Raw genomic sequence first — 27,781 nt, 5'->3', positions numbered from 1 at the left:
CTGTATTAACTAACTCCTCTGGGAAGCAAGGATAAACAATACCTATACAGTGCTATCAATAAGATACCCAGGGGCAGGCAACACCAGGAGAGGTTCAACATCTGTAAGAGCCAGGGCCAGAGAAGCTGGTAAGAATACAGAACACAATGAACCCATAAGTACACTAATTATATCCAAGCAAGTGGTGTAGCAACCTGAGTAGGAGTTCCTGACTTCCGTGTGTAGGCTGAGGAATTGGATGGAGTGTAATTTAAATCTAGGGGCCATGGGCTGTAAAACTGGCCCACTCACAGGGTAATGACATAGCACCCACGAGACAGAGTTCAGTGGAGGCAGCTGGGGGTCTGAAAAGTGTTGCCTGAAAGCCTGGGGACCAAACCTCTCCTCTCGGGCTGCTGAAAATGCATTTCCAAAAAATCACCTGGAATGGGCATCCCAGCTACTCAGGATGACATAATTATTTCCTAATGGGTAAGTATGCTTTAATAGCCATAAAACTTAGAATTATGGACAGAAGTATTAAAAGAAGCAAATACATGGCATTAATATCTTTGTATCAAGGAACATGCATACACTTGGTATTTTCAGTATTTGCAGTGTTTAAGAGAATTTAGTGTGCTATAGTAGCAAATTAATTTTGTAATTCTATTCCAAACTGTGCATGACTTGAAATGGTACTTTCCTTTAAAATCAGTTTTGGAACATTTAAGAAAACATAAGAATCAAGTCACTCTCTAAATTGCTAGATTTAAAGGATTTTTAGGTACTCAGGAATGTTTTGCTGGTTAACTCAGAAATTCTAATTATGTTGTAAGAATGTGGGACATGTTAAACTTATAAAATATTCTTTAATGTTTGAAGAGTTGCATTAATTACTTTATAGCTGGTATCAAGTAGTCACCAAATGCAATCTTCAATTGTTAGATTTTATTTCTTTGTTCGTTACAAATAGAAGCTTAAGAGAGAACTAGGCTTCTGATTCGCAGCTTCAACATTAGGAATACAAATTTTAAAAAGCCAAACAGCCCTCTAAATACTCTCTGTTGGGCACAAAGGAGACATTTTAAAAACTCATATTGACAAGACAAGACCCACCCACTCTCTGCAACATGTTCACAGGGCACAGTTGGCTGTGGCCCTGATATTTGCAAAGTGCTCCCATGCTTGTTGACTTTACTGAGCCTTTCAGAAGGGAAGGAGGCCACTGATGACGCAGTGGCCAAGGCTCAGGCTCAAGCGCGTGCAGGCAGCAGTGGTGCCACTGGGGCCACTGGAATAGAGCCCAGGTTTCCAGCTCACCCCTGTGCTCTCCTCCATCTGCACTGGGAGGCCTACAGACGGGTTCTTCTCCTGGCTTGGGGACAGTCTCACACTGCACTCTGGAGGAACTTCGAGAAGGGAAAGGGGCTTCCCTGAGGCCAGTGTGGTGGTGGCAGAAGAATTCAGCAACATGTACTCTAAGAAAAAGCAAAGGCCGGCACCGTGGCTTACTAGGCTAATCCTCTGCCTGCGGGTGCCGGCACACCGGGTTCTATCCCTATTGGGGCGCCGGATTCTGTCCCGGTTGCTCCTCTTCCAGTCCAGCTCTCTGCTGTGGCCCGGGAGGGCAGTGGCCCAGGTCCCTGGGCCCTGCACCCAAATAGGAGACCAGGAGGAAGCACCTGGCTCCTGGCTTGGGATCAGCGCAGCGTGCTGGCCACAACACGCTAGCCGTAGCGGCCACTTGGGGGGTGAACCAACGGAAAAAGGAAGACCTTTCTCTCTCTCTCTCTCTCTCTCTCTCTCTCTCTCTCTCACTGTCTAACTCTGCCTGTCAAAAAATAAAATAAATAAGAAAAAGCATAATTCTGAGATTATGGTTGAGACTCCATTCTCAATCGGGACTTTTCCTCCTAGGCCAAACTTGGAATTTTGAGACTATATTTTACCATGCAAAGTAGTTTTACAAAAAAAAAAAGAAAGAAAGAAAGAGAGAGAGAGAGTGAGAGAGAGAGAGAGAGAGAGAGAAAGAAAGAAAGAAAGAAAGAAAGAAAGAAAGAAAGAAAGAAAGAAGGTTGTTAAGCAATGGTTCATTCAAGAAATGAACTTCTAGTGTTTGCCTGGAAGAGACAGAGTGTGTGTAAACATGTGTTCATGGTGGGAGCTAAATTAGGAGTGCTGGATTCCCCCGATTACAGACTCTTTGGAGTTCCAAACTCCTCATCTGAAATGCAAATGTCTTTTCACAGAAATAAAACAAGATAATGTAACAATCCCTTGGAGTCAGTCCCGTGGGTGCTTGGGCTTGGCTCCGCACAGCACATGCAGAGCTTTGTGCTGGGGGTCGTAGGAGAGGAGCAGTGTGAACAGAGATCTGTAGGAAGACCAGGAGCACAGAAAAGGAGATGTCCAGGAAGTGGAGCACCTTGACCCACCCACTTGGCCGTTCTCGAGTTTGGGGCGGTGGAAGGCTCTGGCTTCACTGCCGTTGGAATCCCCAGATTGGATGCCGCAGGAGACTCTGAATCTGCTAGACGTCTGTCAGTGAGGGCTTGAGGCTGCAGCTACGCAGTTGCAACGTGTTATGTATTAATAAATGCTCGTTTAACAAACTGTTTTGGTGCAAAGGAATGAGGCTAGGGAAATATATAGATCACAAATCAGAAGAGCTTAGAAAGCAATCTCTCTATTTCTTAAACTCATTATGCTTAAAATTCTCAGCAAAGGGGGACTTACTATCTATGGAAAAAGCTTGTCCCATTTGGGGCAGCTCTAAATGTTAAAAACTCTTGTGCATAGGACCTTATCTACTTCTGTATAGCTGCAAGATTTCCCGGTCACCTGCCAGGGTGCGCCATCGGAGTAAGTCAAATTCCTCTTCATAACCAATCTTTAAATATTTTATGAGAGTTTCATAACCCCTGCCCTCCAAATATTGCCTCATTTGGCACTAACAAGAGCTATAAAATGTCTCCTACTGTTTGATCCAATAATTCCGTTTTGTTAAATGTACCACAGAGGAATAATTCAAAAGAGAGGAGGAGCCATTTGTACAAATATGTTTAGAGCCTCGTTTTGTATATCAGGGAAGTTGAAAGCGTGTAACTTCCCTAAAACTGAGAGCTGACTAAGGAAAGAGAGAACTATTTGATGCTTTCACTGAAGACAACATGTACAAAAATCTATTACGTGTGGCAATACGTATGGGCAAGGCTCCATGAGGAGAACACAAAACTGCACTTTCAAATGGGCTACAACTACATAAAAGAGTTTCGGGATTTGTACATCAACAAAGAATCTTGTGAACTTGGAGCCTTTCCAGATCTCCTTGGCAAAGCATGCTTCCCTCAGACTCTCTCGGTACCAGGAATGACATCGGATCCAGGAGATGGCCCACACTTCCTTGTCTTTCTACATACATACATACATAAATGATCTTATATAGCTAAATTCTACAGTGAAAATAAATCAAATTGTTGGGAGGGGCAATGAGTAAGACCACATATGAGGTGGTCAAGGAAGACCTCTGGTCTGGATACTTTAGTTAAGGCTGAGAGTCAGCCACCAGAATTAAAAGAAAAGGCTCCAGATAGAGGGGAGGCAATAAGCAATAAGCATGGCATATTTAAAGAAGTGAGAAAAGGCTCATTGGCGGCTGGAGCGTCATCCCTGGCCTCTGGAGCGTCATCCCTGGCCGCTGGAGCGTCATCACTGATGGGTGGAGCTTCGTCATTGGCGGGTGGAGCGTCATCCCTGGCCGCTGGCGCGTCACTGGCGGGTGGAGCTTCGCCACTGGAGCCACACCTGGGTAGTGCCGAGAGAGATGAGGCTGAAAAGACAGGCAGAAAGAGTCACGAGGCATGTGGGAAACCAGGAGTCGATGAGATCTAAACTTTTTAAAAATTTAAAAAATTTGATGCCAGGAATGATTTATCAGGCAGTAAGAATCAGGTAGACCAGCACATAAATGAATGCATTAGCACAGGCAAGATGTTGGCAGTTTGGACTTTGGTAATCACCAGTTAAAGGCAAACTTTCACAGGAATACTACCAAATAAAACCAAAACTAATGGAGAATTAAACCAAAACAGAATTGATATATTTCACCGATTTCTCAGCCTAAAATAAGTAAGGTTTGGTCCCCAGTTTCAATGGAAGGTACAAAGAACAAGAACATGTTCTGTCAAGTCTGTCACTTGTGATCCTCCAAGGAGCTGCTCAACTTCAGGCACAAAACTGGAGCAGAGGCCTAGTCCTAGTCACCCTCCCCTCCAGGTGGATAAACAGTGAGAAGCCTAAAGTCCCAACCTATCTAGAGCAGCTGCTACAGCTCTTGGTGCACGGAAACCAGGCAATAAACATTACAGGCCCAGCTGTTTCCTCCGCCTTCTCCCGTGTTACAACAACGCTACTTCTCCATAAGAGCCATACTGGAAATTTCTTGGAAAGTATTCCACCTATTAATTCCTCCACTGTAAGTCTAGCAGCAGGAGTGAAGTGTATTTTCTTCTCTAACCCAGGGGTACATATCTATCACTCTTGTTTTTTTTGTTTTGTTTTGTTTGACAGGCAGAGTGGATAGTGAGAGAGAGAGACAGAGACAGAGAGAAAGGTATCTATCACTCTTAGGCCTCTCAGGCCGACGCTGCGGCTCACTAAGCCAATCCTCCACCTGCGGCGCTGGCACCCCAGGTTCTAGTTCCATATGGGCACCAGTTCAAGTCCCAACTGCTCCATTTCCAATTCAGCTCTCTGCTGTGGCCTGGGAAAGCAGTAGAAGATGGTCCAAGTCCTTGGGCCCCTGCACCCGCGTGGGAGACCTGGAGGAAGCTCTTGGCTCCTGGCTTCAGATCGATGCAGCCCCGGCCAAGTGGGGAGTGAACCAGCAGATGGATAGACCTCTCTCTACCTCTCCATCTCTCTGTGTGTAACTCTGACTTTCAAATGAATAAATAAATCTTTAAAAAAATAAAGATTTATTTGGCCGGCGCCACAGCTCACTAGGCTAATCCTCTGCCTGCGGTGCCGGCACACCGGGTTCTAGTCCTGTTCGGGGCACCGGATTCTGTCCCGGTTGCTCTTCTTCCAGTCCAGCTCTCTGCTGTGGCCTGGGAAGGTAGTGGAGGATGGCCCAAGTGCTTGGGCCCTGCACCTGCATGGAAGACCAGGAGGAAGCACCTGGCTCCTGGCTTCGGATCGGTGCAGTGCACCGGCCGTGGCGGCCATTTGGGGGGTGAACCAATGGAAAAGGAAGACCTTTCTCTCTGTCTCCCTCTCTCTGTCTAACTCTGCCTGTCAAAAAATAAATAAATAAAATAAAGATTTATTTTAAAAAATTGAATTCAAGATTGGGAAGATGCTCTTTAAAAATCGTTTATTCATTATTTGCATTTTATTTGAGAGACATTCACAGAACTCTCATCACTGCTTCACTCCCCAAAGGTCCACAACAGCCAGAGCCGAGCCAGGCTAAAGCCAGATGCCAGAAACTCAAATCCAGGTCTCCCCTGCAGGTGGCAGGGACTCAGGTACTTGAGCCATCGCCTGTTGCCTCTCAGAGTGTGCACTGTTAGTGGGAAGCTGGATCAGGAGTGGAAGAACCGGCTCTTGATCTCTGGCACTCCAATATGGGATGAAAGTGTCCCAAATGAAGTCTTAAGCACTGCACCCAATGTTATGTGTTTCAGCATGATGGCTCAGTGGCAGAAAAGGTGATGTAGTAGTCAAAGCTCTTCTTTTATGAACTTTGACAGCTTAGATGAAGCCCTACAACTAAGTGATTGAGAGTGAAGGTTCTGGAATCAGACAGCCAGGGTTCAAGTCCTGGCCTTTTCACTTACTGTGTAGCCTGGAACAAATTACTTCACTTCAGGAAGCCGAGTTTCATCCGTTAACACAAAAGTTGGAGAAGATCTCAAGAATCTGAAATTCATGAAATATAGTGACAACTGTCTGTGAATGCAGCTGGGTCCTGTCGCAGCCTCTAATTTCTCCATGATAACCTCACCCCTTCATAGCCTTCCACCAGAAGCATACACATCAACACAGACTCTATTGTGTATACACACAATCTTTTAGGTAAAAGCCTGCATTCTTTGAGAAAGTGGCATTTAACCACTGTAAGCATATGTGTCACTTACTTAAAATAAATCTTTGTAATTTAGCACAGATTTTACAACTCCTGAAAAGAGCAGACAAGTGCATCCCAGACCCTGTATCCAAACTCCCTCACTCCACCAGCTCAGAAACTCTCAGCAGCTCTCTGTCTTTCCACAGAAAGAAAGATGATCCACTTCTTTTTCCAGGAGCTCATGGAGCCCCATAAGCAGCTTAATTTATATGCCTCTACCTAGTTACCGAAGCTTGAACTCAGTGGCCAAGTGTTCCCCAATTCGCTTGAGAATGAGGAATTAGAAGACCTGGTAAGAGAAAGTTCATACTCTCTCAACACCCAGAATGGGAGCTGGATCTGAGAGAGTGAATAAAGTTCATACAAGATCTTCCCAAAGAGGTTCTTAACTGCTGACCCTGTAACCGGCTACTGGGCAGTATTTACAATGTGGACACCAGGGGGTAGCACCATCTCGTTCTCCTAGCTCCCGGGCACCAGTTACAAGGAAACCATAGAGAGTGACTCCAGGATGCCATAACCTGTTGTAAAGAGCCCCATCTCCGTGGCACTATCTCTGCTAGGAAGATGGGTTGGGTTTTGCTGCCCTAGATGGCTTTTGAAGCCATGGAACAGAAGGGCTCTTCTCACCGCTAAGATGAACATCTCTCCTTTTCCAGAGCCAGCAGAACAGAGCGGAAAAAGCCTGGACAAAGTGCGGGAAGAGTCCGTCCCCCTGGCGACGACCTGGCCACGCCTCTGGCTGTTCCAACAACTCCGTGGAGCTTCCAGCCTCCAGCCTCCAGCCCTGTAGGAACCTGCTTCTTTTTCTTTTCTTCTAATGCGAAAGGCAGAGACGGGGACAGAAAGACACCTTCCGTGGGCTGGTTCACTGCCCAAATGCCCGCAATAGCTGGGGCTGGTCCAGGCTGAAGCTGGGAGCCCAGAACTCAATCTGGGCCTCTCACGTGGGTGGCAGTGACCCAAGTACTTGAGCCACCACCTGCTGCCTCCCAAGGGTGCACGTTAGCAGGAAGCTGGACTCAGGCAGACCGGGGACTGGAATCCAGGCAATGCAGGCACCCCAGGAGACACAGGGTTCTAACCGCCGCCCCGAGGCAGGGCGGTCACGCCCCTCTCTCCCATCTCCTCGCCAGCGCTCTCCTTTGGAAGGGTACAGCAGGGCTTTCCAGTGCGGGCTCAGGTCGAGGCGAGGCATCTCCCCGCTGTGCCTACCTTTCCCCCAGCCCTGCTGGCTCCCGGGGCTCTCATTTCTTGAGGACGCCCACGGTTTGGTGGTGGGTGGGAGACTTTGGCTTTCTTAGCTAGTCTGCCCTGCCGTCTAGCGCGTCAGATACTCATTCCCATCGCCCTGAGCCCCGCTGAGACCCTATTGTCCCCTGCAAGAAAGAAGGGTCTGGTGGACAATCCTGGGGTTCAGCTGGGCAGCTGGTGCCTTCTGCAGTCAAAGAGGAGGAGCTGGGGGTGCAAGAGGGAGGGGCCCGCGAGCAGAGAGCTCATAAAAAGTTTCCCGAAGCCCACACGGGAGGATCCTGATCCCAGGCCCTGCAAGCCTCAGTGCAATATCCCCCCGCCCCCCAACTCCAGGCCTCCGCCGCTCCCCAATTCCCCCACGCCCCCGCCTTCCCCAGCCAGCACAGAGGAGCCCATTGTCGTAGCCTGGAGGCCGTAGCTCGAGGCCGGAGAAGATGGGAAGCCAAGGAGGAGGGCGGACAAGTCCCCGGGGAGCTGGGGAATCCCCGAGTGTCTCGGCCCTCCGCAGGACCCACAGCGGGCTGGGGCCTGGGGGTCTCTTCCCAACGTCTGGACCCGCCAAAGTTTGGCCGCCGAGGAGAGAAGGGGGTCCCCAGTGAGTCAGAGGCAGGAAGCTTCCGGCCGTGGAACGACCCCAGCCCTCAGCAGGAGATCCAGGGAACTTGGCGTGTGCCCCAGTCTGCGGAGCGTCCCAGGCGGAGGCTACACCGATCCCGCTGGGAGCGAGGCGATGGCGGGAAAAGAGGGGCATCCTCGGCGGGTGAGGGTCCGGGCGGCCCACCGGAGGGCGGGGCGGAGAAGGAAGGAAGGTTTCGGGTGAGCCGGGCGGATTGGCTGCGGACGTCGAGGGAGCCGCGCCGGGGCTCCGCGAGCCAGAGGGAGTCCCGACAAGGGGTCGCGCGCGGCGGCGGGGGCGGGCGCTGAAGGGCGGGACGGGGCGGGGCGGGGCGGCCGTCTGGGCCCTCCCTGGCGGGGCCCCGCGGCCTGGGCGCCCGAGCGGGCCGCGCCGCCACCGCGGCCGGAGCTGTCCCCCCGCCAGAGCCGGCGAGACGCGAGCGGCGGGAGGGAGGCGGTGGCGCCCGGCCCCGCCCGCCCGCGCGAGCGTCGGACGCGGCCCGGCGCCGAGCCATGGTGAGTCCCGCGTCGCAGCCTCTGGGTCCCCCTCGGCCTTCGCGCAGCCCGCTCCGGGCCCCGGGTCCCCCGCCGGGTGCCTCCTGCACCGTGGAGCGCGCCCGGGACTCCCCCCCTCCCATCCCCCCCTGCTTTCCTTCGCTCTGTCGGTCCTGCCCCGCGGTCTGGCTCTGTCCCCTGCGAGCGCGGCCCTCGGCCTTTCTTCCTCCTCTCCCCTGCCCCTGCCCCGTCCCCTACCCTGGGTCTCCCCCGCGAGCCGCATGCCTCCTCGCCCTGCGCTGCCCTGGCCTGAGCCTGCTGGCTCTTCCCTCCCCCTCTCGCTCTCAACGCCTTACCCGCGGGAGACCCCTGCGGAGTGGGGGTGGGGGATTCTGAAGCGGCCCTGGAGGGGCCCGGCCTCGGGTCATGAGAACTGACCTGCCTGGAACCACCATTTTCCATCCCAGTCCCCAACCCGGTGAGGCAGGCCCACCCATCCGGCCCTGGGGGACCGGTCACAGCTGTGGCTGGGCCGGGGCCAGGGGCATGGCCAAAAAGGGAAATTCCCGCAGAGAGAAAGGGGTTGCCTCGGGGTGATGGACGTATGGAGGTAAAGGGGGTCCCTGGTGCCAGGGGGAGGGGCGTGGCGCTGCCCCGGCAGGCTGGAGACCGGGGGAGGGGGGGGGACAGTGCCCCGGAGCGTCCGCCGCTGGGGACACAAGAGGCGCCTGGGAGCTCCCTGCAGGAGGTAGGGGCCCCTGGTAGCGGCGACCCAGGGCGCTGGAAGCCCACCCCGGCAGGAGTGAGCGCCGTCCTGGGAACTTTCACTCCAGAAGTACTCTCTGAAGAACCGCTGCAAGAGTGGGCACTGGCAGGGAGTGCGCCCGCTGCAAGGGGGGCCGCGGCCGAGGGGGCGCTCGCTGCAGACGGCGAAGGCGGGGGAGCGGCGCTGCCCAGGGGCGCTCCCTCCTGGGAGTGGAGGAGGGGCGGGCGCACCACCCAGACCGCTGCTCTGCCCAGGGAAAGGCACCCCCTGCGCAAAAGCTGGAGCACGGAGAAAGAGGAACTGGGCCAGGGAGAGCTGACTCAGTCTCTCTGGTCTCCTCTTTGGTCTCGGCCGGCTGGAGGCCCGCTCTCCGTGCTCCCTCCCGCCGCCTCCCGCCCCAGACCCCTCCTCCCCTCCTGCCGCTGCCGTTTCCTGTGGCTGAGACTCTCGCTCAGCCATGAGCTCACCGCCCCTAATGGGTTGCAGCTGCCTGGCTGCTCGGGCTCCAGCTCCCCTCCTCCCGGCCTTGGAGCGCACGGCCCTCTCGGCCTCACCCCAACCCGTCTCCGCCGACCCCCACCCACGCGCGCAGCGCCGGGAGGTCCCGGGAACACTGGGGGTCTGTCTTCTCGCCCACACACCTTGGGGCCCGGTTTGCGCGGCCGCGCTGCGCGCCAGCTGCTGGAGTGGCCGGTCTCGCTGTTGAGCGTCAGGGCCAGCGGGCCGCTCTGGCTGCAGGGACTCACAAGAAAAATGCAGCTTTGTCCTGGGGCAGAGGAAGGGCGTGGGGGCTCGGGCCGGGTAGAGACCCCGGTAAACGCCGCACTGAGCATCCCCTTCGCGCGTTTGACTGCAAAGAAATCTGGTAAGAGGCACTTCAAAGGCCCTCTTGAAAGAGGAAAAAAGCTTGTGAAAGAATAGCCCGAGGGGAGGTAGTTTGGGGTGTGGGGTGGAGAAAGATGTCCCGTTGATTGACTTAGGGAGGCGGGTCTGGATGGAGCAGGCCGAGTCTGAGACAGTGGCTCCAGGTCAAGGTTGGCAGGAAGAGAGGTTCCACTGCAATTTTGGCTGCATGCATATGCCGAAGGCCTCCCTCTGGCTTCCCAGACTGTTGCTTTTGTAACTTTCCCCTCTTTCAACTGCCCCCACCTAGTTCTTTGTAACCTAATCCCACATGCTCCCGGAATGGGTGATTATTTTAGAGCCATTGCAGAAGAGGGGTGCTGGAAAGACCAGACAGTCTCCAACAGAGTTCTGTCCTCCTGCTTCCCTCACAGCCACGGTCCCTAGGACATAACGGTGTCACCTCCACTTTAAATGGGGGTCTCAGGTCTTCTGTGATGGCTGTCTGGAACCGTCCACCCATCCTCCAGAGGTGCCAGCCATTAACTCCCGATGACCCAGGAGCCTGTCTCTTCTTAAAAACAAAAGTATTTAAAATACAAGAGTTACAGAGAGGCAGATGCAGAGAAAAGAGAGGTCTTCCATCCGCTCATTTTCTCCCCATGTGGCCACAACGGCCAGAGCTGAACCAGTCTGAAGCCAGAAGCCAGGAACTTCTGGGTCTCCCACTCGGGTGCTGGGGCCCGAGGACTTGGGCCATCTTCCACTGCTTTCCCAAGGCCAATGCATAGAGCTGGATTGAAAGTGGAGGAGCCAGGACTTGAACCGGTGCCCATGTGGGATGCCAGCACTGCAGGCGCTGACTTTACCCAATATGCCACAGCGCTGACCCCTGCCTGTCTCTTCTCCCCAGTCGAGGGCCTGTGCAGTCACCCTGATTCACAGGCACTAGGAACAGTCCTGAGCAGAGGGACTCACCACAGATTCTCCCCAGCTCTCCAAAGGCAAGGTCCCAGAGCTCCCGTGTGCAGAGCACTGGGCACTCTGCCAATGGGCCCAGCACCCTGGGCTTATTCAGCCAGCATTCCCTGGGTGTATACATTGCACTGGGAGGCCCTGGGGGCAAAACCGCCAGCAGATCGGTGCTGGTGCCATGCTGGGGGTGATCCCTAGGAGACAGTAGCCTGGTTTTGTCTCTCCCAGGAGCCTGAGCCAGTGGAAGACTGTGTGCAGAGCACTCTCGCTGCCTTGTACCCACCCTTCGAGGCGACAGCCCCCACACTGTTGGGCCAGGTGTTCCAGGTTGTGGAGAGGACTTACCGGGAGGATGCGCTGAGGTATACACTGGACTTCCTGGTTCCAGCCAAGCACCTGCTTGCCAAGGTCCAGCAGGAAGCCTGTGTGAGTGGCTGTGCATCCCTGTTCTTTCTCCCCTAGGGCCCACTTGCCTCACTTCAGAAACTGTCCAGGCTAATTCCTCCCCTCTGCCCTCAACCCAGTGGAGAAGCAGCATCCCCTACTCCTGTCCCCAAAGAGGTACTGGAGCCTCATTTGCTGACCTCCCACAAACTGATCCTCAGAGGCATGACCACTCATAGTTACATACACACACACACACACACACTCACTCCTCCTCCAGATATGGACCTGCAGGGCACGTTGACTCCCAAAGACCCTGACCCTCAGACCCAGTTCCAGGTATTTCTCTACTCATAGGAATTTCTCAGGATCCTGCCTCCCCGAGACATGGCTCAGCAGAGACTTCTCGCTTCTCCAGACAGAATGACCTGCGGGGAGTCTTTGATTTCCCCCAGACAATGGCACCTGCTGATGGTGTCTTTGCAGTGATTTGTTTTTTACCCTCCTGCACACGGAGTTAGCTTCCTGCCACCAGAAGACTGAGAAGTCCCCATCTCTTCTCTGTCACATGAACACCTCAGGAGGTCTCCTCCTGTTCCCCTGGGGTTGGAACCCATCCTAACTGCCCGCCTCCTGCTGGTTTCCTCGGCAGAGGCCTGAGTGCAGCCTCCCACCTCTCTCTCCAGGCCCAGTACAGTGGATTCCTCTTCTTCCATGAGGGCTGGCCCCTCTGCCTGCACGAGCAGGTGGTGGTGCAGCTAGCAGCCCTGCCCTGGCAGCTACTGCGCCCGGGAGATTTCTACCTGCAAGTGGTACCCTCAGCAGCCCAGGCGCCCCGTCTGGCACTCAAGTGTCTGGCCCCAGGGGGTGGGCGGGTGCAGGAGCTGCCCGTGCCTAATGAGGCCTGTGCCTACCTGTTCACACCTGAGTGGCTCCAAGGCATCAACAAGGACCGGCCCACAGGTCGCCTCAGTACCTGCCTGCTGTCTGCACCCTCTGGGATTCAGCGGCTGCCCTGGGCTGAGCTCATATGCCCACGGTTTGTACACAAAGGAGGCCTCATGGTTGGACATCGGCCGAGCACGCTGCCCCCAGAACTGCCTTCTGGACCTCCAGGGCTTCCCAGCCCTCCCCTGCCTGAGGAGGCACTGGGCACGCGGAGTCCCGGGGATGGGCACAACGCCCCTGCTGAAGGGCCCGAGGGCGAGTACGTGGAGCTGGTGGAGGTGACGCTGCCCGTGCGCGGGAGTCCCCCCGATGCCGAGGGCTCCTCGGGCCTCTCGAGGACCAGGACAGTCCCCACCCGCAAGGGCGCAGGGGGGAAGGGCCGGCACCGCAGACATCGGGCGTGGATGCACCAGAAGGGCTTGGGACTACGGGACCAGGCTGGGGCACGCCCACCCGGTGAGGGGAGCAGCACCCGAGCCTCCCCAGGGTCTCCCCCTGGACCCGAGTCTCTCCCAGAAGCAGCGGTTGTAGAAGCATTGGAGCCCCCCGCCGAGGCCCTGGGGGAACCCTCTGAATCTTGCTCCCCGATGCCCGGGGAGGCTGGGGGAGGAGCCAGCCAGGGGGCTGAAGGACCACCTGGCACCCCTCGGAGAACAGGCAAAGGCAACAGGAGAAAGAAGCGAGCTGCAGGCAGAGGTGCTCTTAGCCGAGGGGGGGACAGTGCCCCACTGAGCCCTGGAGACAAAGAAGAGGCCAGCCCCCAGGACGCCCTGGCCCGTGTGCCTGCAGCAAATGAGCAGGAGCCTGCAGAACTCAGCCTGGGAAAGGACGAGCCCGAAGGCTCTGGCAAGCCTGAATCTGAGCCAAAAGAGGAGCTCGCGCCTGCGGATGAAAAGGAGCCTCGGCCCCCAGAGGCCTGTGGGCCTTCGGAAGCGGAAGCCCGAGAGAGCGAGCAGGAGGGGCTGGGCCCGGTGTGTTTGGCAGGTGAGATGGCACAGAGCCCCAGGCTGCAAGGGCCAGGGCAGGTCAGGCCCGGAGGGGTAGGGTCAGGGGCACAGCAGCTGGAGCCGTCCTCACCTGGGGCTCATAGCTCTGCTGTTTCTGTGCAGGACCCGCAGGCCCAGAAGAGCTCCTGTCTGACCCTCTGCCACCGCCCCTAGAGACTGTGCAGGAAGTCAAAGGGGACAGCAGCCCAGAAGAGGCTCCTCCGCTCTCTGTCTCTGATGACCCTGACATAGCCTGGGACTTGATGGCATCTGGCTTCCTCATCCTGACTGGTCAGTGGGCATCAGTGTGGGGAGGGCTGGGGGCTGGGCCTAGAGAAGGAGCTAAGGGGGGGCTCGGGAGGGAGGCGGGGTGGAAGGGAGGTAGCCGAGAACTGCTCCCAGCCAGGACAGCCTGGCCATTTTGTGTCCTCAGGAGGGGTGGACCAGAGTGGGCGAGCTCTACTGACCATTACCCCACCGTGCCCTCCTGCGGAGCCCCCACCCTCCCGAGACATGCTGGGCACTGCTCTTCATTACCTGCACTCGCTGCTCAGGTAACCGCAGCCCAGTGCTGCACCCTGGACGTTAACCTCCTGAGTCGCGAGGACCTGACCTCCTTCTCGGGGCACCAGCCTTCTGACCCCCAAGATACCACCTTCAGCCTTTGGAGTGTCGAGCCTCTCGCCTCTGGCCTTGCTGACCCTTCACCTCCAGGATACCTTCACTGGTCCTAGAATCAGTACTATTGACTTTCGGTATCCTGTGAATGCCACCTAGATGAGCAGGACATTGGTTCACTCACTTAAATACAACATGCATTAGGCTCCAAGTACCTGTTAGGTACCATGCTACAGGCTGGCATTGAGTTCACACTTTTCCAGGGCATAGGATTCATGACTTTCCCAACCTTGATTCCTTGACCCAGTAGCCATGTGAATCTAGACTCCTAATTGTTAAGTCACTGCCTGTTGGACACACACACCTGGATTTGGCCCTATGCCTGTGGCTCCCCAAATGTATCAGGAACTAACTTCTCACCAGGATTGTTAACACTAAAACCAGACCCTGTGCCTGTGGCCTGCTCTCTCTGCTACCTCTGGCATACACACACGCACACACACAGGCACGCACACACACACTCTGAGCCTCCTTGGCTCTTCCTGCCTCCACAGGCCTGATCTACAGAGACTGGGGCTGTCTGTCCTGCTGGACCTTCGCAAAGCACCCTCACTGCCTCCAGCACTTACTCCTGTCCTGAGTCAGCTTCAGGTAACCATGCTTTGAGACAGGCAGTCCCTCGTGGCCATTCCAGGCCACCCAGTCGCCCACAGCTGAAGGCGGTTTCCCTCGTCTGCCCCCAGGACTCAGGAGACCCTCCCCTCATCCAGCGGCTGCTGATTCTCACTCCTGATGAAGCTCCCGCTGAACTTGATGGACTTCAGGTTTGAACCCCTGACTCCCACCTAGCCCCCCAACTCTGTACTGGACAAAGAGACTGGGGCTGGGGCCCTGTGCTGAACTCTGGATGCCTGGAACCCAGGCAGAAATCTCCTGCCTTCACGTGTCTGCAGGGTGCTGAGTTGCTGTCAGAGAATGATCTGAAAAGAGTGGCCAGGCCAGAGGAGCTGCAGTGGGACTTAGGAGGGCACAGGGACCCCTCTCCCAGCCGCTGGGTGGAGATTCATCAGGTAAGTTCCCCTCCCTGACACAGGGCACCAGGAGCCAGCAATGACGCAGCTGAGGACATTCTAGGAGAGAGATAAGAGACGTCATCATGGAGTTGGGAAAAAGTGTTTTCTGTTTCACTCAACAAATATTTGCGGCTCACAAGCCTTGAGCAAAATAGTGAGCCTTGTTCTGTGGGCTCTTTGCAAGATGGGAGGAATAGGGCAAATAAATTCTCAACATGACGCTACGTAGCCCATGATTTTCTTGATGGGAGACACATCGTAAAACAAGTAGAGTGGAAGACCGTGTCGCTGGTTTTTGGAAAGCACTGAGAGGCAGGAAGGCTGGCTCTGGCTCCATAGGACAAGTTCCTTTAGCTCACTCCCGGAAATACACTAACCCCAGACTGGGGATCCTCATCAGCAAAGTGCAGCGATCGTGCTAAGATCTGAAAAGGTCCTCCTCGCACTTCTCTTCCAGGAGCCCTTGAATCTAAGTGCTGTGGGCTCAGAAAGAGAGGAACAAGCCCCCCGGTCTGAACAGAGCCTGGGCGGGTGTCAGTAGCATGGTCTCTGAGTTCCCCATCAAAGGGGAAGTGACCCTGCACGAGCAGGAAGGAGGCTGTGAGGTGAGGACTCACATTCATTAGGCTATACAATGTTCCAGGCCCGTGCTAGGTGCTCAGCTGACATTGTCTCTTTAAAACACATACACACAAAAAATCCTGTCTTAGCCCGACCTCACGGTTGAGGAAGCTGAGGGTTCTCTGGTTTCTGGATCTGCCCAATGTCATACAACTCAAAAGCAATAGAGTCAGGAACTGAACCCAGTGTTGCCTCCAGAGATGTCTGCAGGGGGCCGGCCCTCCTCCACCCCTGGGGCTCAGGGTCTTTATCCTAATGATCCTTGCCTGTGGCTTTCAGGAAGTGGCAAGACTGTGCCGCCTGTGCAGAGGCGTGCTGGCCTCTATACGGCAGGCCATTGAGGAGCTGGAAGGAGCTGCAGAGCCCGAGGGAGAGGTACGACATGAGATGGGACAACGGGGGGGTGCCCCAGGGATGGGGACATCCTGCGGGAGCCCACCTGTCAACTGCCGCCTTTCCCCCAGGAGGCAGTGGGGATGCCCGAGCCCCTGCAGAAGGTGCTGGCGGATCCACGGCTGACGGCGCTGCAGAGGGACGGTGGGGCCATCCTGATGAGGCTGCGCTCTACCCACAGCTGCAAGTACGAGGCATGGGTGTGCGGCGGCGGGTGGAAGTGAGAGGTGGAGACAGAGGCGCGCTGCCAACAGACCTGAGCTGCCACAGCGTGCTTGCTGCAAATGCATCTGGGCAGGATGCCACGCTTTGACCCTCCACGACACCCCTGTGTGCTAACTACCAATACAAACAAGAACTGGAAGGATTAGAAATGTTGCATGTCTTGGCTGAGATCAGTCAGGACATGGAAGAGCTAGGGTTTGAATCCAGGCCGTCTGAATTTGGCCCACACGCTGATCCATCTATGCCACGTGTCCTCTCATGCTTGCATCCCTTGGAGGGGATGTGAGGACAGATCTCAGCTAGGGTGATGCCTCATTCTGCTGCTCCCTCCGCAGGCTGGAGGGCCCGGGCCCAGCCATGCTCTATCAGGAGGTGGACGAGGCCATTCACCAGCTCGTGCGCCTGTCCAACCTGCACGTGCAGCAGCAGGAGCAGCGGCAGCGCCTGCACCGACTGCAGCAGGTGAGCTGGGCCCCCGCGTCCTCCTCACTCAGCCTAGGAGCCTGGCCTCCTGCATGCCCTTTCCCACTGACACTCAGGTAATGCTGTTCTCGCCTGGCTTGAGGGAACGTCCCTCCCTCTCTCCTCACCTGCCTCGGAGTTGGTTGTGGAAAATGTGGATTTACCGAGAGAGGGAATATCTCAGTACCAGGAAAGACAGGAAGCCAGATCTCTCTCCCTCCGTGGTTTACACTTGACTCTTTAGATTGTTAGAGATGCTCTGGTGCCCCAGGGGATTCTGGAAAGACTGACTGACTGGAGTGCCTACTTCCTTAGCTTAAGAATAATCAATGTCTGTTGACACCGGTTCTAACTCCACTACCACACATGCTTCCTCAACTCCTTAGGCACTGTCACCGCCACCCTAGAGGTCCCACCTCCCTCCACCTTAGCGGAAGGGGCATTGTGAGCCTCTCAGAGGAACCAGGGGCCTCTGCAGGGAAGGTTCAGGGATAAGCTGGCCTCTCTGAGCCCCAGTGATCTGTCCACACTACAGTGGATGGGGCATCTTTGAAATCTCATTGTGCCTCCTCAGTCCCAAGCATGGAGCACTCACCTCATGGGCCTGCAGTGGGCACTGGGGAAAGATCATCTCAAGGGCATTGCTCAAGGAGGGTCAGGGCTTTCTCCTTCCTGAGGCTTCTGCATGTTGGGTCTCCCAATATCTAGGGAGTTGCACCTATGTTTTGCTCGCTTGCTCATCAGCTGCTCCGTCTCTCCCACCCCTCTGCCATTTACAAACAGGATGTGGAGTTGGCAGTGATGGGAGTTCAAGCTCTGCCAGGTGTTCCGATGTTGGGCCAGTTGTGAAGCTCCTCTGAGTTCCCAGGCCTCCTCTGCGGAATCTGCTTGGGAATGAACTCACAGTGGGTTAGGGTGATGAAATGAATTAGGCAAAGGATTATCTAAGTGGTGGTGCTGCTGCACTGGCTGTCAGGAACATTCTCAGGCTGTCAAACCCCAGCTGCCTACCTTTCTTCAAAAGGAAGAACTACCGTCCCTTTTGGGACAAGCATCTCAGAACCAGCATGAGAGCTCCTGTAGCCCCATAGGAAGCAACTAGAGCTGGAAACACACACACAGCTACCTTCCAGCTTGTCTCCCAGGCCTGGTGCCTAGGACCCCTGCCCACCGGGCACTCATTAACAAATGACCCTCATCCTGCCATTGGTTCACAGTCTTACCTACTTCACCCTCCAGACATAGCCCTGGAGCTCTGACCTGCCTCCCTCAGTGCTTCCTTCCAGCTCAGCTTCTCCTCTGGTGCTTTGCTAAAGAGTTGGTGCCCAGCCTCTCACTTGACCCTTGTCATTTCCTGCTATCAGTGCCACATTATAGAAGAGATGAAATGGTTCACCCCTTGTTCTATGGATCGGGGTGTTGGGGAGCTGGAGTTAGCCTTTTATTTATTTATTTTGAAGATTTATTTTATTTATTTGAAAGGCAGAGTGACAGAGAGAGAGAGAGATCTTTTATTTGCTGGTCCACTCCCCAGATGGCTGCAATGGTCAGGCCTGGGCCAGACCGAAACAGGAGCCCAGAATTCCATCTGTGTCTCCCACAAAGGTGGCGGGAACATGAGCACTTGGGCCATCTTCTGCTGCTTTCCTAGGCACATTAGCGGGGAGCTGGCTTGGAAGTAGAGCACAGGACTTGAACCAGTGCTCATACGGGATGACGGCATCACAGGCAGTGACTTTACCTGCTGTGCCACAGCGCCAGCCCCCTTCCCACTATCTACCTCCTCCCTCACAGCCCCCTGCTCTCCCATGCCTTCTTCCTCAGGTGTTACAGTGGCTCTCAGGCCCTGGGGAGGAGCAGCTGGCCATCTTCGCTGTGCCTGGGGACTCCCTGAACGCCCTGCAGGAGACTGAGCTGCGATTCCGGGCTTTCAGCAGTGAGGTTCAGGTGAGGAGAGGGTGTGGGGCAGGTGAGCAGAGACGTGGAACGGCAGAGAGAGGCGTGCTGCAAGTGAGGACCAGATCTGAGCACAGCTTCCCTTCTCCAGGAGCGCCTGGCCCAGGCACGGGAGGCCCTGGCCGTGGAGGAGGACGCTGCTTCCCAGAAGGTTCTGGATATCTTTGAGCAGCGGCTGGAGCAGGTGGAGAGTGGTCTCCATCGGGCCCTGAGGCTACAGCGCTTCTTCCAGCAGGTGCGTGCAGAGCCGCCTCCTCCTGGACCCTTTCCCTCTCTTTTGCCTGGAGAGGCTGACCAGGCTGCTGCTAAGAGCAGGGACTCAGGAGCCCAGGTCCTTGGCTTTGGCTCAGCTCTGCCACCTACCTGCAGAATGACCTGAGATAAGCTACTCAGCCTGAACGTGCCTCCGTAGGGTTGCCGTGAGGGTTGCATAAGACAACATGGGAAAGCACTTAGAAGCCCGCCCGCCACTTATGAACTCTGGATTCCTCTTAGCTGTTTTATCTAGGTTCCTGTGTCACCAGATCAGCTCTGGATGACATGGTCAGATTAGGCAGCAATGTGGAGATGGTGAGAGAGGAGGGAGAGTGATGGGCATTGAGAAGCCATCAGCCAGAGAAAAGAGCTGTCGGGGCAGCGTTTGGAAGCAGCCCAGGTCCTCACCCTTTCTCTCCCCTCTGCAATCCCTCTGGCTTTGTAGGCACACGAGTGGGTGGACGAGGGCTCGGCAAGGCTGGCAGGAGCGGGCTCAGGTCGAGAGGCCGTGCTGGCAGCCCTGGCCTTGCGACGGGCCCCGGAGCCCAGCGCCGGCACCTTCCAGGAGATGCGGGCCCTGGCCCTGGACCTGGGCAGCCCAGCAGCGCTGCGAGAATGGGGCCGCTGCCGGGCTCGCTGCCAGGAGCTGGAGCGGAGGATTCAGCAACAGCTGGGAGAGGAGGCGAGTCCTCGCAGCCACCGGCGACGGCGGGCGGACAGTGCCAGCAGCGGGGGCGCCCATCGGGGGCCCCACAGCCCCTCGCCCAGCCTCAGCTCCCTGCTGCTCCCTGGGAGCCCTGGGCCACGGGCAGCCCCATCCCATTGCTCCCTGGCCCCGTGTGGGGAGGACTGTGCAGAGGAGGGCCCTGAGCTGGCCCCAGATGCCGAGGGCCGGCCCCCGAGGGCCGTGCTGATCCGAGGCCTGGAGGTCACCAGCACCGAGGTGGTAGACAGGACGTGCTCTCCGCGGGAACATGTGCTCCTGGGCCGGGCCGGGGGGCCAGATGGGCCCTGGGGAGGAGGCACCCCTCGGATGGAACGCAAGAGAAGCATCAGGTGAGAACTCATCCCAATGCTGCCCAAGGGGCACAGCCAGCCGTCCGGCCAGAATGACGGGCGTGGAGGCTGTGGCTCCCTCCCGTGCCCCGGCGACACTTCCTCTGCCACTCCTGTTGTACCCGCAGTGCCCAGCAGCGCCTGGTGTCTGAGCTGATTGCCTGTGAGCAGGAGTACGTGGCCGTGCTGAGTGAGCCAGTGCCAGCTCCCGGGCCTGAGCTGACCCCTGAGCTGCGGGGCACCTGGGCTGCCGCGCTGAGTGTCCGGGAGAGGCTCCGCAGCTTCCACCGCACCCACTTCCTGAGGGAGCTTCAGGGCTGTGCCGCCCACCCCCTGCGCATCGGAGCCTGCTTCCTTCGTCATGTGGGTGACCCTCTAAAACACCCTGCAGGTCCTACCCCTCTGCGTGCTCCTGCCCCACTGCACCCATGGGTGGCCCACCGTTCTCCAGCTCCCCACCCCCCGCCTGTCCTGCTCCCCTCAGCCTCAGTGCGCTTCCTTCCCCTGCAGCTGAGTGCTCCCAGGAGCTTTTGCCGCCTCTAGGCTGCAGGGAGAGTGGGGGGGGGGGGGGGGCAGAGGGAGAGGCCGGCCTGCGAGGGGCCGCACCAGGACACCTGACCTCTTCCTGACCCTGCAGGGGGACCAGTTCAGCCTGTACGCCCAGTACGTGAAGCACCGGCACAAACTGGAGAGTGGCCTGGCTCTGCTCAGCCCCCCGACCAAGGTAACCTTTGTCCAGCCCTCATGACAAGAGAGGTAGGGGAGACCTAACCCACGGCCCCCCAAAGCCCCTCGGGGAGAAAAGCTCTCCTGGATGTCCCCAGGATCACACCACCTACCACCTACCAACACAGTCCCACAAGCGCTGAGGGTGGGACAGGCGTGGGACCGGCCGCCAGGTGCCACTGGCATTTTCTGGTCCAGTCCGGCTGAGGGACCCTGGGCTACAGCCTTGATTTCTCTGGGCCGCTTTTTGCAAATGAGGACGACATTCCCTGTATCTAAGTCACAGGGAGCGCTGGGCACCGAGACCCCATCACAGCCGTGACCGCCACAGTGAAAACTGAGACAATATGAAGGACTCCTGTCTGCATCCCCCTTTAGGATTGGAGGACGGCGGCTTCTCGCACAGGCCCTCTGCCTGCTTGCTTCCCCAGGAGTGGGGCAGTGGCTTTTGGCCTAAGCTTCAGGAGTATCTGGCCTTTATCTGCACCCAAAAGGCTGGTGTCCCTCCCACCTTCCCCCCAGAGCTGGGCCCCCACAGGCTTCAGCCTCTCCCCTCATGCCTTTCTGTCTCCCCCAACCTAGGGCTCCATGGAGGGTGGCCCTGCCCTGCCCCGGGCCCTGCAGCAGCCCCTGGAGCAGCTGGCTCGGTACGGGCGGCTCCTGGAGGAGCTCCTGAGGGAAGCTGGGCCTGAGCTGAGTTCTGAGCGCCAGGCCCTCGGGGCTGCCGTGCAGCTGCTCCGGGAGCAAGAGGTCCGCGGCAGAGACCTGCTGGCCGTGGAGGCCGTACGAGGCTGTGAGGTGAGGCCATGCCACGGCCCCAGTCACCACTCAAACCGCCCAGAGCCCTGTGGGCTGCTCACGAGAGAGCCAGACCCAAGGTCACAGGGCCACAGACTCTGAGCTCTCATCACCACGTCAGTGAACTTGACTGAGCCTCATCTGTGTCCTGCCCAACCTCCCTGGTTCCTGCCTCTGCCTGTGCTCTCCTCCCCTTTCCCTAATTCTTTTCTTTAAGATTTATTTATTTATTTGAAAGAGTCACAGAGAGGCAGAGGTAGAGAGAGAGGGTTTCCATTTGCTGGTTCACTCCCCAGATGGCCGCAATGGCTGGAGCTGTGCTGATCCAAAGCCAGGAGCCAGGAGCCTCCTCGGGGTCTCCCACATGGGTGCAGGGGCCCAAGGACTTGGGTCATTTTTCACTGCTTTCCCAGGCACATTAGCAGGGAGCTGGATTGGAAGTGGTGCAGCCAGGACTCGAACCAGCTCCAATATGGGATGTCGGCACTGCAGGCAGAGGCTTAACCTTCTATGCCACAGCGCTGCCCCCCTCCTTCCCTAATGCTTACCTTTCCCTATAAACTTTGCTTCCTCCTGCATCTGAATAGCTTTTTCTCCCTCCCCAGTTTTTTAGAACAGTCTAGAATCACAGCTCCTAGAGGAATAGGCCTGTTCTGCCCCCTCCCCTTCAGTTCTTTGCTGATTCTCTTCCTGGGTCCCCAGCACACCCAGGAGGCTGCAAACCTTGCCATGCAATGAATGCCCCTTTCTGTCTTCAGCAGCCGGGCTTTGTGCGTGGTAGCCAGTGCCCGCAGTCTGGGCTGCGGGCGTCCCTGATTGCCAACCTCTGTCTGAGAACCAGTACTTTTGGCCCCTTGGCCTGTGAATCCATTCTGACCCCCCGTAAAATACACGCCAAGGGCCCAGGGCCAATGACCTTTCTGCTTCCTTTCCCCAGATAGACCTGAAGGAGCAGGGACAGCTCTTGCATCGGGATCCCTTCACTGTCATCTGTGGCCGAAAGAAGTGCCTGCGCCACGTCTTCCTCTTCGAGCATCTCCTCCTGTTCAGCAAACTCAAAGGCCCAGAGGGCGGCTCCGAGACCTTCGTTTACAAGCAAGCCTTTAAGGTACTTGCCCTGCTGGAGCTGGGGCGGGGTGGGGCCGCCAGGGGATGGTAGTCACACTCTTCTTGAGAACTCAGAACTTTCCTGGAAATTGAACCCTAACCCAGGTTCAGCATCTGCATCTTCTAGAACAGGCTTTAGCCTGTGACCAGCCACCTGGTGGGGTGCTGGAGACCCTGTGAGTGGCTTGCCTCCTGGGGCTTTCCTCTTCACTCACATGGGAGATATTCTCCCTCCCCCACTCCCCACCCCTGACGGAGTGCAGAAGGCCCTTTGCACTGTGGAGTTAGCAGTCCCTGAGTACAAGGAAGGACACCATAGGCAGGTACTTCTGCAAAGTCATACAAAATGGAATGAAAAGATATGTTTATCTGGGTGCAAAATATGTTGAAAGCCATGCACAGGGTGGAGAGAGGGGTGTCTCAAAAGTCTTGGACAAGGCATATCTTGAAAAACTTGTGGATTTCAACCAATTTGCACCAAAATAAACTTGTCTTTCTTTTTAAAGATTTATTTATTTGAAAGATAGAGTTACAGAGAGAGAGAGAGAATGAGTTTTCCACCCTCTGATTCACTCCCCTAGTGGTCACAATAGCCAGGGCTGGGCCAGACTGAAGCCAGGAGCCTGGATTTCCATCCAGGTTTCCCACGTGGATGTAGGGGCCGAGACTCCTGGGCCATGTTCCACTGCTTTCTCAGGTGTATTAGCAGGCAGCTAGGATGGGATGCTTAACCCACTGCACCACACCACCAGCCCCTAAGCTTACCCTTTAACTTCATTTTTTCCATGAATTGTTTGGAGTAGCCTCCTATATAGCCCAACTTGACCAAAGGGAAGAACCCAAGGGAGAGGCTGGCTTTAGAGAAGCAGCCTGGGTACCCAGATCAGTGCCCACAGCCACCTGCGGTCCTGGATCAGACAGTGTGGGATGACACCAGAGTCCAGGCTTTGTCCCCCTCCCACTGGTTCCAGCTCTTCAGTGGCAGTTTAAATAGAGGAAAGGCTTCCCATGGGAGTGACATGTACCTGGGCTTCAATTCTGCTTTGGTAAGTTCTGATGAGCCCTGAGGCCACGTGCTTCCTGTCTCTGGGCCTCATTTCCACTCTGGGCGTGAAGGTCAGGAACGCTGAAGGGAGAACACTTGGCACACAGCAGGTGCTGGGCACTTCCTGAGCACCTGCTAGAAACCAGGTCCAGCGTAGGGCTTGCTCCCGTGGTACCACCTGGGCAGAAGTCTCCATCTCCACCCTTCCCCAGACCGCAGACATGGGGCTGACAGAAAACATCGGGGACAGCGGACTCTGCTTTGAACTGTGGTTTCGGCGGCGGCGTGCACGAGAGGCGTACACGCTGCAGGCATCCTCACCCGAGATCAAACTCAAGTGGACAAGTTCTATTGCCCAGCTGCTGTGGAGACAGGCAGCCCACAACAAGGGTACTGGGCAGGGCTGGGGTAGGAGGTGTTCTGTGGTGTGTAGAGATGGCTTGGGGAGACAGGGTACAGCGTGAGAAAGAAGGACTTGTGAGAAGGTTCAGGGTCTGGCTTGAGAGAGTGCAGAGATGAACATTAACCTTCGGGGTTTCCAAAAGGAAAAAGCAAGTAAATTTCAGGGAGGCAAGAGGAAATGTCTGGGGTGGAAGGTGAGGAAGCACTCACTGGGCTGGATTAAGAACAGGTGCCGCTTACTTGCTCTGTGATATGAACTAGTTTTTGTGTTGGTTGGTTTAGGTCTGACTGTGGGTTTTTTTTTTTTTTTTTCCTGAATCTCACTCCACACATCTGAAACATCAAATAGTGGTAGCCTCTTAGTGTCCTAGGGAGGATTAAATAAGGTGATATACATGGAAGTATTTTGTAGCTGTAAAGGTGTGAGAGGGTTTTTTTTTTTTAAAAGAGAGATTTATTTTATTTATTTGAAAGGCAGAATGAGATCTTCCATCCACTGGTTTACTCCTTGAATGGCCACAATCACCAGGGCTGAGCCAGATGGAAGCCAGGAGCCAAGAACTCCACCTGGGTCTCTCATGTGGGTGCAGGGACTCAAGCACTTGGTCTGTCTTCCACTGCTTTCCCAAGCACATCAGCAGGGAGCAGGATGGGAAGCAGATAGGTCTCAAACCTGGCATTCTGACATGGGATGCTGGCATCACAAGCAGTGGCTTAACCTGCTGTGTTACAGCACCAACTCCTTATTCTTTTCTAAGATGGAATGACAGAGCGAGAGCATGAGATAGATCAACCTTTCATCTGCTGGTTTACTCCCCCAAAGGGCCACAACAGCCAGGGCTGAACCAGGCCAAAGTCAGGAGCCAGGAGCTCCATCCAGGTCTCCCTCCTGGAGTACGTGGGCCAACACCTGCAGCCTTCTCAGACACATTGGCAGGAGGCTGGATCAGAAGCAGAGTAGCCAGGACGTGAACTGGCGCCACGGTATGGGATAGCAGCATTGCAAGCAGTGGCTTAACTCACTGTACCGCAGCACCAGCCCTGAATATGCTCTTGATGTCCAAGACAAAGGGAGGAAGTTGAGCACTGTGTTAGAAGTTAGAAGGTGTCAGGGAGGCACAGGAGAAAGTCAGAGGCCACTGTCACGATCCCTGTCACAACAGTCAGCAGAAAAAGCAGCTGGGGATACCGGAGGAATGAGAGGAAGGAATGTGAATTGGGACCAAACGGAAGAGTTGATCATTGGGTGCTTGGGCTGGGGGGCAGGCAGAGGTTGGTCACAGGGTCTCTGTTTCCTAGAGCTCCGAGTGCAGCAGATGGTCTCCATGGGCATTGGGAACAAACCCTTCCTGGACATCAAAGCTCTGGGGGAGCGGACACTGAGCGCCCTGCTCACGGGAAGAGGTGAGGGCCAGGGTGCTGGGGGAGGCCCCCAGGAGTCAAGACCTTGACAGTGAGGGTGCAGTGGGGAGGCCTGGTGGAAAGAAGGGTAAGGAGTGGCCATTTCTTCCCCAGCATCTGTGGGACTGACTGGGAGGCCCTCTCTCTGAGACAGAGGGTCGTTCCAGGGAGCCAGGAGGGCTTTCCCACACCAGCACCCTACCCCCCCCAACTCCCCACTCTCTGCAGCCGCCCGCACCCGGGCCTCCGTGGCCGTGTCATCCTTTGAGCATGCCGGCCCCTCCCTCCCCGGCCTCTCGCCGGGAGCCTGCTCCCTGCCCGCCCGCGTCGAGGAGGAGGCCTGGGATCTGGACGTCAAGCAAATTTCCCTGGGTGAGGCCCCTCTCCAGGGGTAGCTCCCAACAGCTGGGTCATCATGTGATGTTCAGGCTGCTTGCTGCGACTCCTTTTTCTAGCCAAGTAGCCCAGTTGCCATGACAACTAGACCATTTCCCCCCCACTGCTAAAAGAGCCTCCCATCTGGTTGCTAGGGTGATGCTTACAGCGGCCTGTTGCTAAGAAGCACTTCCTCTGTACCTTTCTCTCTAGCGCTCCTTGGGTTTCTATGGAAACTGCCTCAGCTTCCCGGTGTACCCTCCTGGCTCACCACGGCAACCCTTGTAGCTTCCTGTCGCTTCTTCCCTGGTTGCTCTTATGATGCTGCTGACAGTTTCCTGCCTCTTGGTAGGGGGGTTCTCTTGCAACCGGATTGCTATGGTGACTCACAGCTTCCTGTTGCTATGGAGCTTTTTCTTCCCTGACGGAGCAGCTTGGTGCTTAAGGTAATCTGGAGGCATCCTATACCCTGCTCTCACCCTAGCTTCCCCTCCAGCCCCAGAAACACTTGACTCTTCCGGAGATGTGTCCCCAGGACCAAGGAACAGCCCCGGCCTGCAACCCCCCCACCCTGGGAGCAGCACTCCCACCCTGGCCAGTGGCGGGATCTTAGGGCTATCCCGGCAGGTAGGTTCCTGCAATAAGGCTGCGAATGGCTGATCACTTTGGCCACTGTCTGGGTGGGCTTTTCTGAAGATTCAAGCAGGGGTGGAGGGTGCGGGGGACGAGGGGAAGGAACCAGCCATGTGCTCCCAGCCAAGGCTAGACTGGACTTAGTGTTCCATGTGCCTTTCTCCTGTCCCCCAGGCCTGGATGACAGGCATCAAGACCAGAGGAGTAAAGAAATATTCAGTAGGGAGCATGGTGCTGGGGCAGATGGAGAGAGGAGAATGCCCAAGACTTGGGCTTGGACTTGGGTTAAATTACAAAATTCAGGAACTGCAGGGGAAGAGGGAAGGCAGTGGAAGAGAACAGGTCTAAATCCACATTTTCTCTCCCTCAGAGTCACGCCCGAGCCCTGAGCGACCCCACCACGCCTCTGTGACCTGGGTGAGCCACCATCGAGCACCCTCACCCTGTCTACCACATTCAACACTGCTTCCTCCTCCTCCTGCTCCCTCCCCAAGCTGCTAGGGACTCAGCTGCTTCCCTCACCCAACACACCTCCCTCTTCTCTCCTGGCTTCTAGAGATGTCCAGAGCCTGCCTGCAGCCCCTGCTCTCGGTACACTGTGAGCCAGGAAGGCAGTGGGACCCAAGGGAGGGCTGGAAGAGCACACGCTTCCTTCCCTGTGCTTCAGGACAGAGAGGAGGCCTGTGGACCACAGCTTTCCCCTGCCACGCTGCCTCTAGCTCTCCCAGCTCAGTGCCTTCTCCCGCAGCAACCAGAGTGACCACACCTGCTTGCCTTCATACCCTGAAGCTGGGATGGTATCAGGATGCTACACACCCCCAGGACACTTGCTCCCCGGCCAGCCTGTGTTCTCTTATCCCTGGGAACTCACATCTGCCAATCACCTGGAGTTCCTGCTGACTCCATTCTGGGGAGTCACAGGACATGGAGCTATGCAAACCATTATAGGAGGGTGGGGTGGGACCGGCAGACTTTATATATGTAATTACTGTTATTATGATACTGTTGTTACATTAAATGTATTTACTCACTTTGCCTCCAGGAGTCAGATCTGTCCTCCTGATGAAGGTGACAGGCCTACCTTGAGCACTTCCTGTCCCCCAGCTGCTAACTAGAGCACAAGACAAAAGGCCCCCTACCCCTCACTGGACTAAAGCCCATGCACCTGCTGGGGAGAATGTGCCGCCTCTATAGTAGCTCCCAGGGGCCCAAAGCCCTCCACAAAGCTTCTACTCCCACCTGCACCCACAGCTGCAGGCT

The 27,781-nt window shown here is 56.1% G+C and overlaps 1 protein-coding gene and 1 long non-coding RNA gene across 11 annotated transcripts; one reads left to right on the top strand and one right to left on the bottom strand.

Moving 5' to 3' along the window:
- Positions 1-925: 925 nt before the first annotated feature.
- On the bottom strand, positions 926-9,167 carry LOC133770011 (uncharacterized). 2 transcript variants are annotated; one of them, XR_009867300.1, is made up of 4 exons: positions 8,912-9,167; positions 6,740-6,926; positions 5,820-5,901; positions 926-3,808 (listed from the first exon to the last, which is right to left on the bottom strand). It is a non-coding gene; the product is annotated as an uncharacterized LOC133770011 (long non-coding RNA). The 2 variants fall into 2 exon arrangements; XR_009867299.1 differs by lacking the exon at positions 8,912-9,167 and having other exon boundaries at positions 6,740-7,645.
- ARHGEF40 (Rho guanine nucleotide exchange factor 40) lies at positions 8,044-27,552 on the top strand. Of its 9 annotated transcripts, none has more exons than XM_062205509.1 (24): positions 8,044-8,123; positions 11,286-11,483; positions 12,128-13,373; positions 13,499-13,666; positions 13,809-13,929; positions 14,548-14,644; positions 14,737-14,817; positions 14,947-15,063; positions 15,967-16,062; positions 16,152-16,267; positions 16,641-16,767; positions 18,592-18,714; positions 18,815-18,958; positions 19,424-20,034; positions 20,163-20,397; positions 20,672-20,758; positions 21,343-21,558; positions 22,496-22,666; positions 23,923-24,100; positions 25,412-25,516; positions 25,742-25,885; positions 26,373-26,515; positions 26,892-26,938; positions 27,270-27,552. In XM_062205509.1, the coding sequence occupies exons 1-23, from the start codon at positions 8,094-8,096 to the stop codon at positions 26,931-26,933; spliced, it is 4,596 nt and encodes a 1,531-aa protein (XP_062061493.1). In that variant the 5' UTR covers positions 8,044-8,093; the 3' UTR covers positions 26,934-26,938; positions 27,270-27,552. The 9 variants fall into 9 exon arrangements, with proteins under 9 accessions (XP_062061493.1, XP_062061491.1, XP_062061490.1 ...); XM_062205507.1 differs by having other exon boundaries at positions 27,189-27,552; XM_062205506.1 differs by having other exon boundaries at positions 8,045-8,123; positions 27,078-27,552.
- The last annotated feature ends 229 nt before the right edge of the window (positions 27,553-27,781 follow it).

Source organism: Lepus europaeus, chromosome 11, assembly GCF_033115175.1.
Source record: "Lepus europaeus isolate LE1 chromosome 11, mLepTim1.pri, whole genome shotgun sequence".
Taxonomy (NCBI): Eukaryota; Metazoa; Chordata; class Mammalia; order Lagomorpha; family Leporidae; genus Lepus; species Lepus europaeus.
Note: the sequence above shows the minus strand (reverse complement) of the source record. Positions and strands in the feature narration are given on the sequence as shown.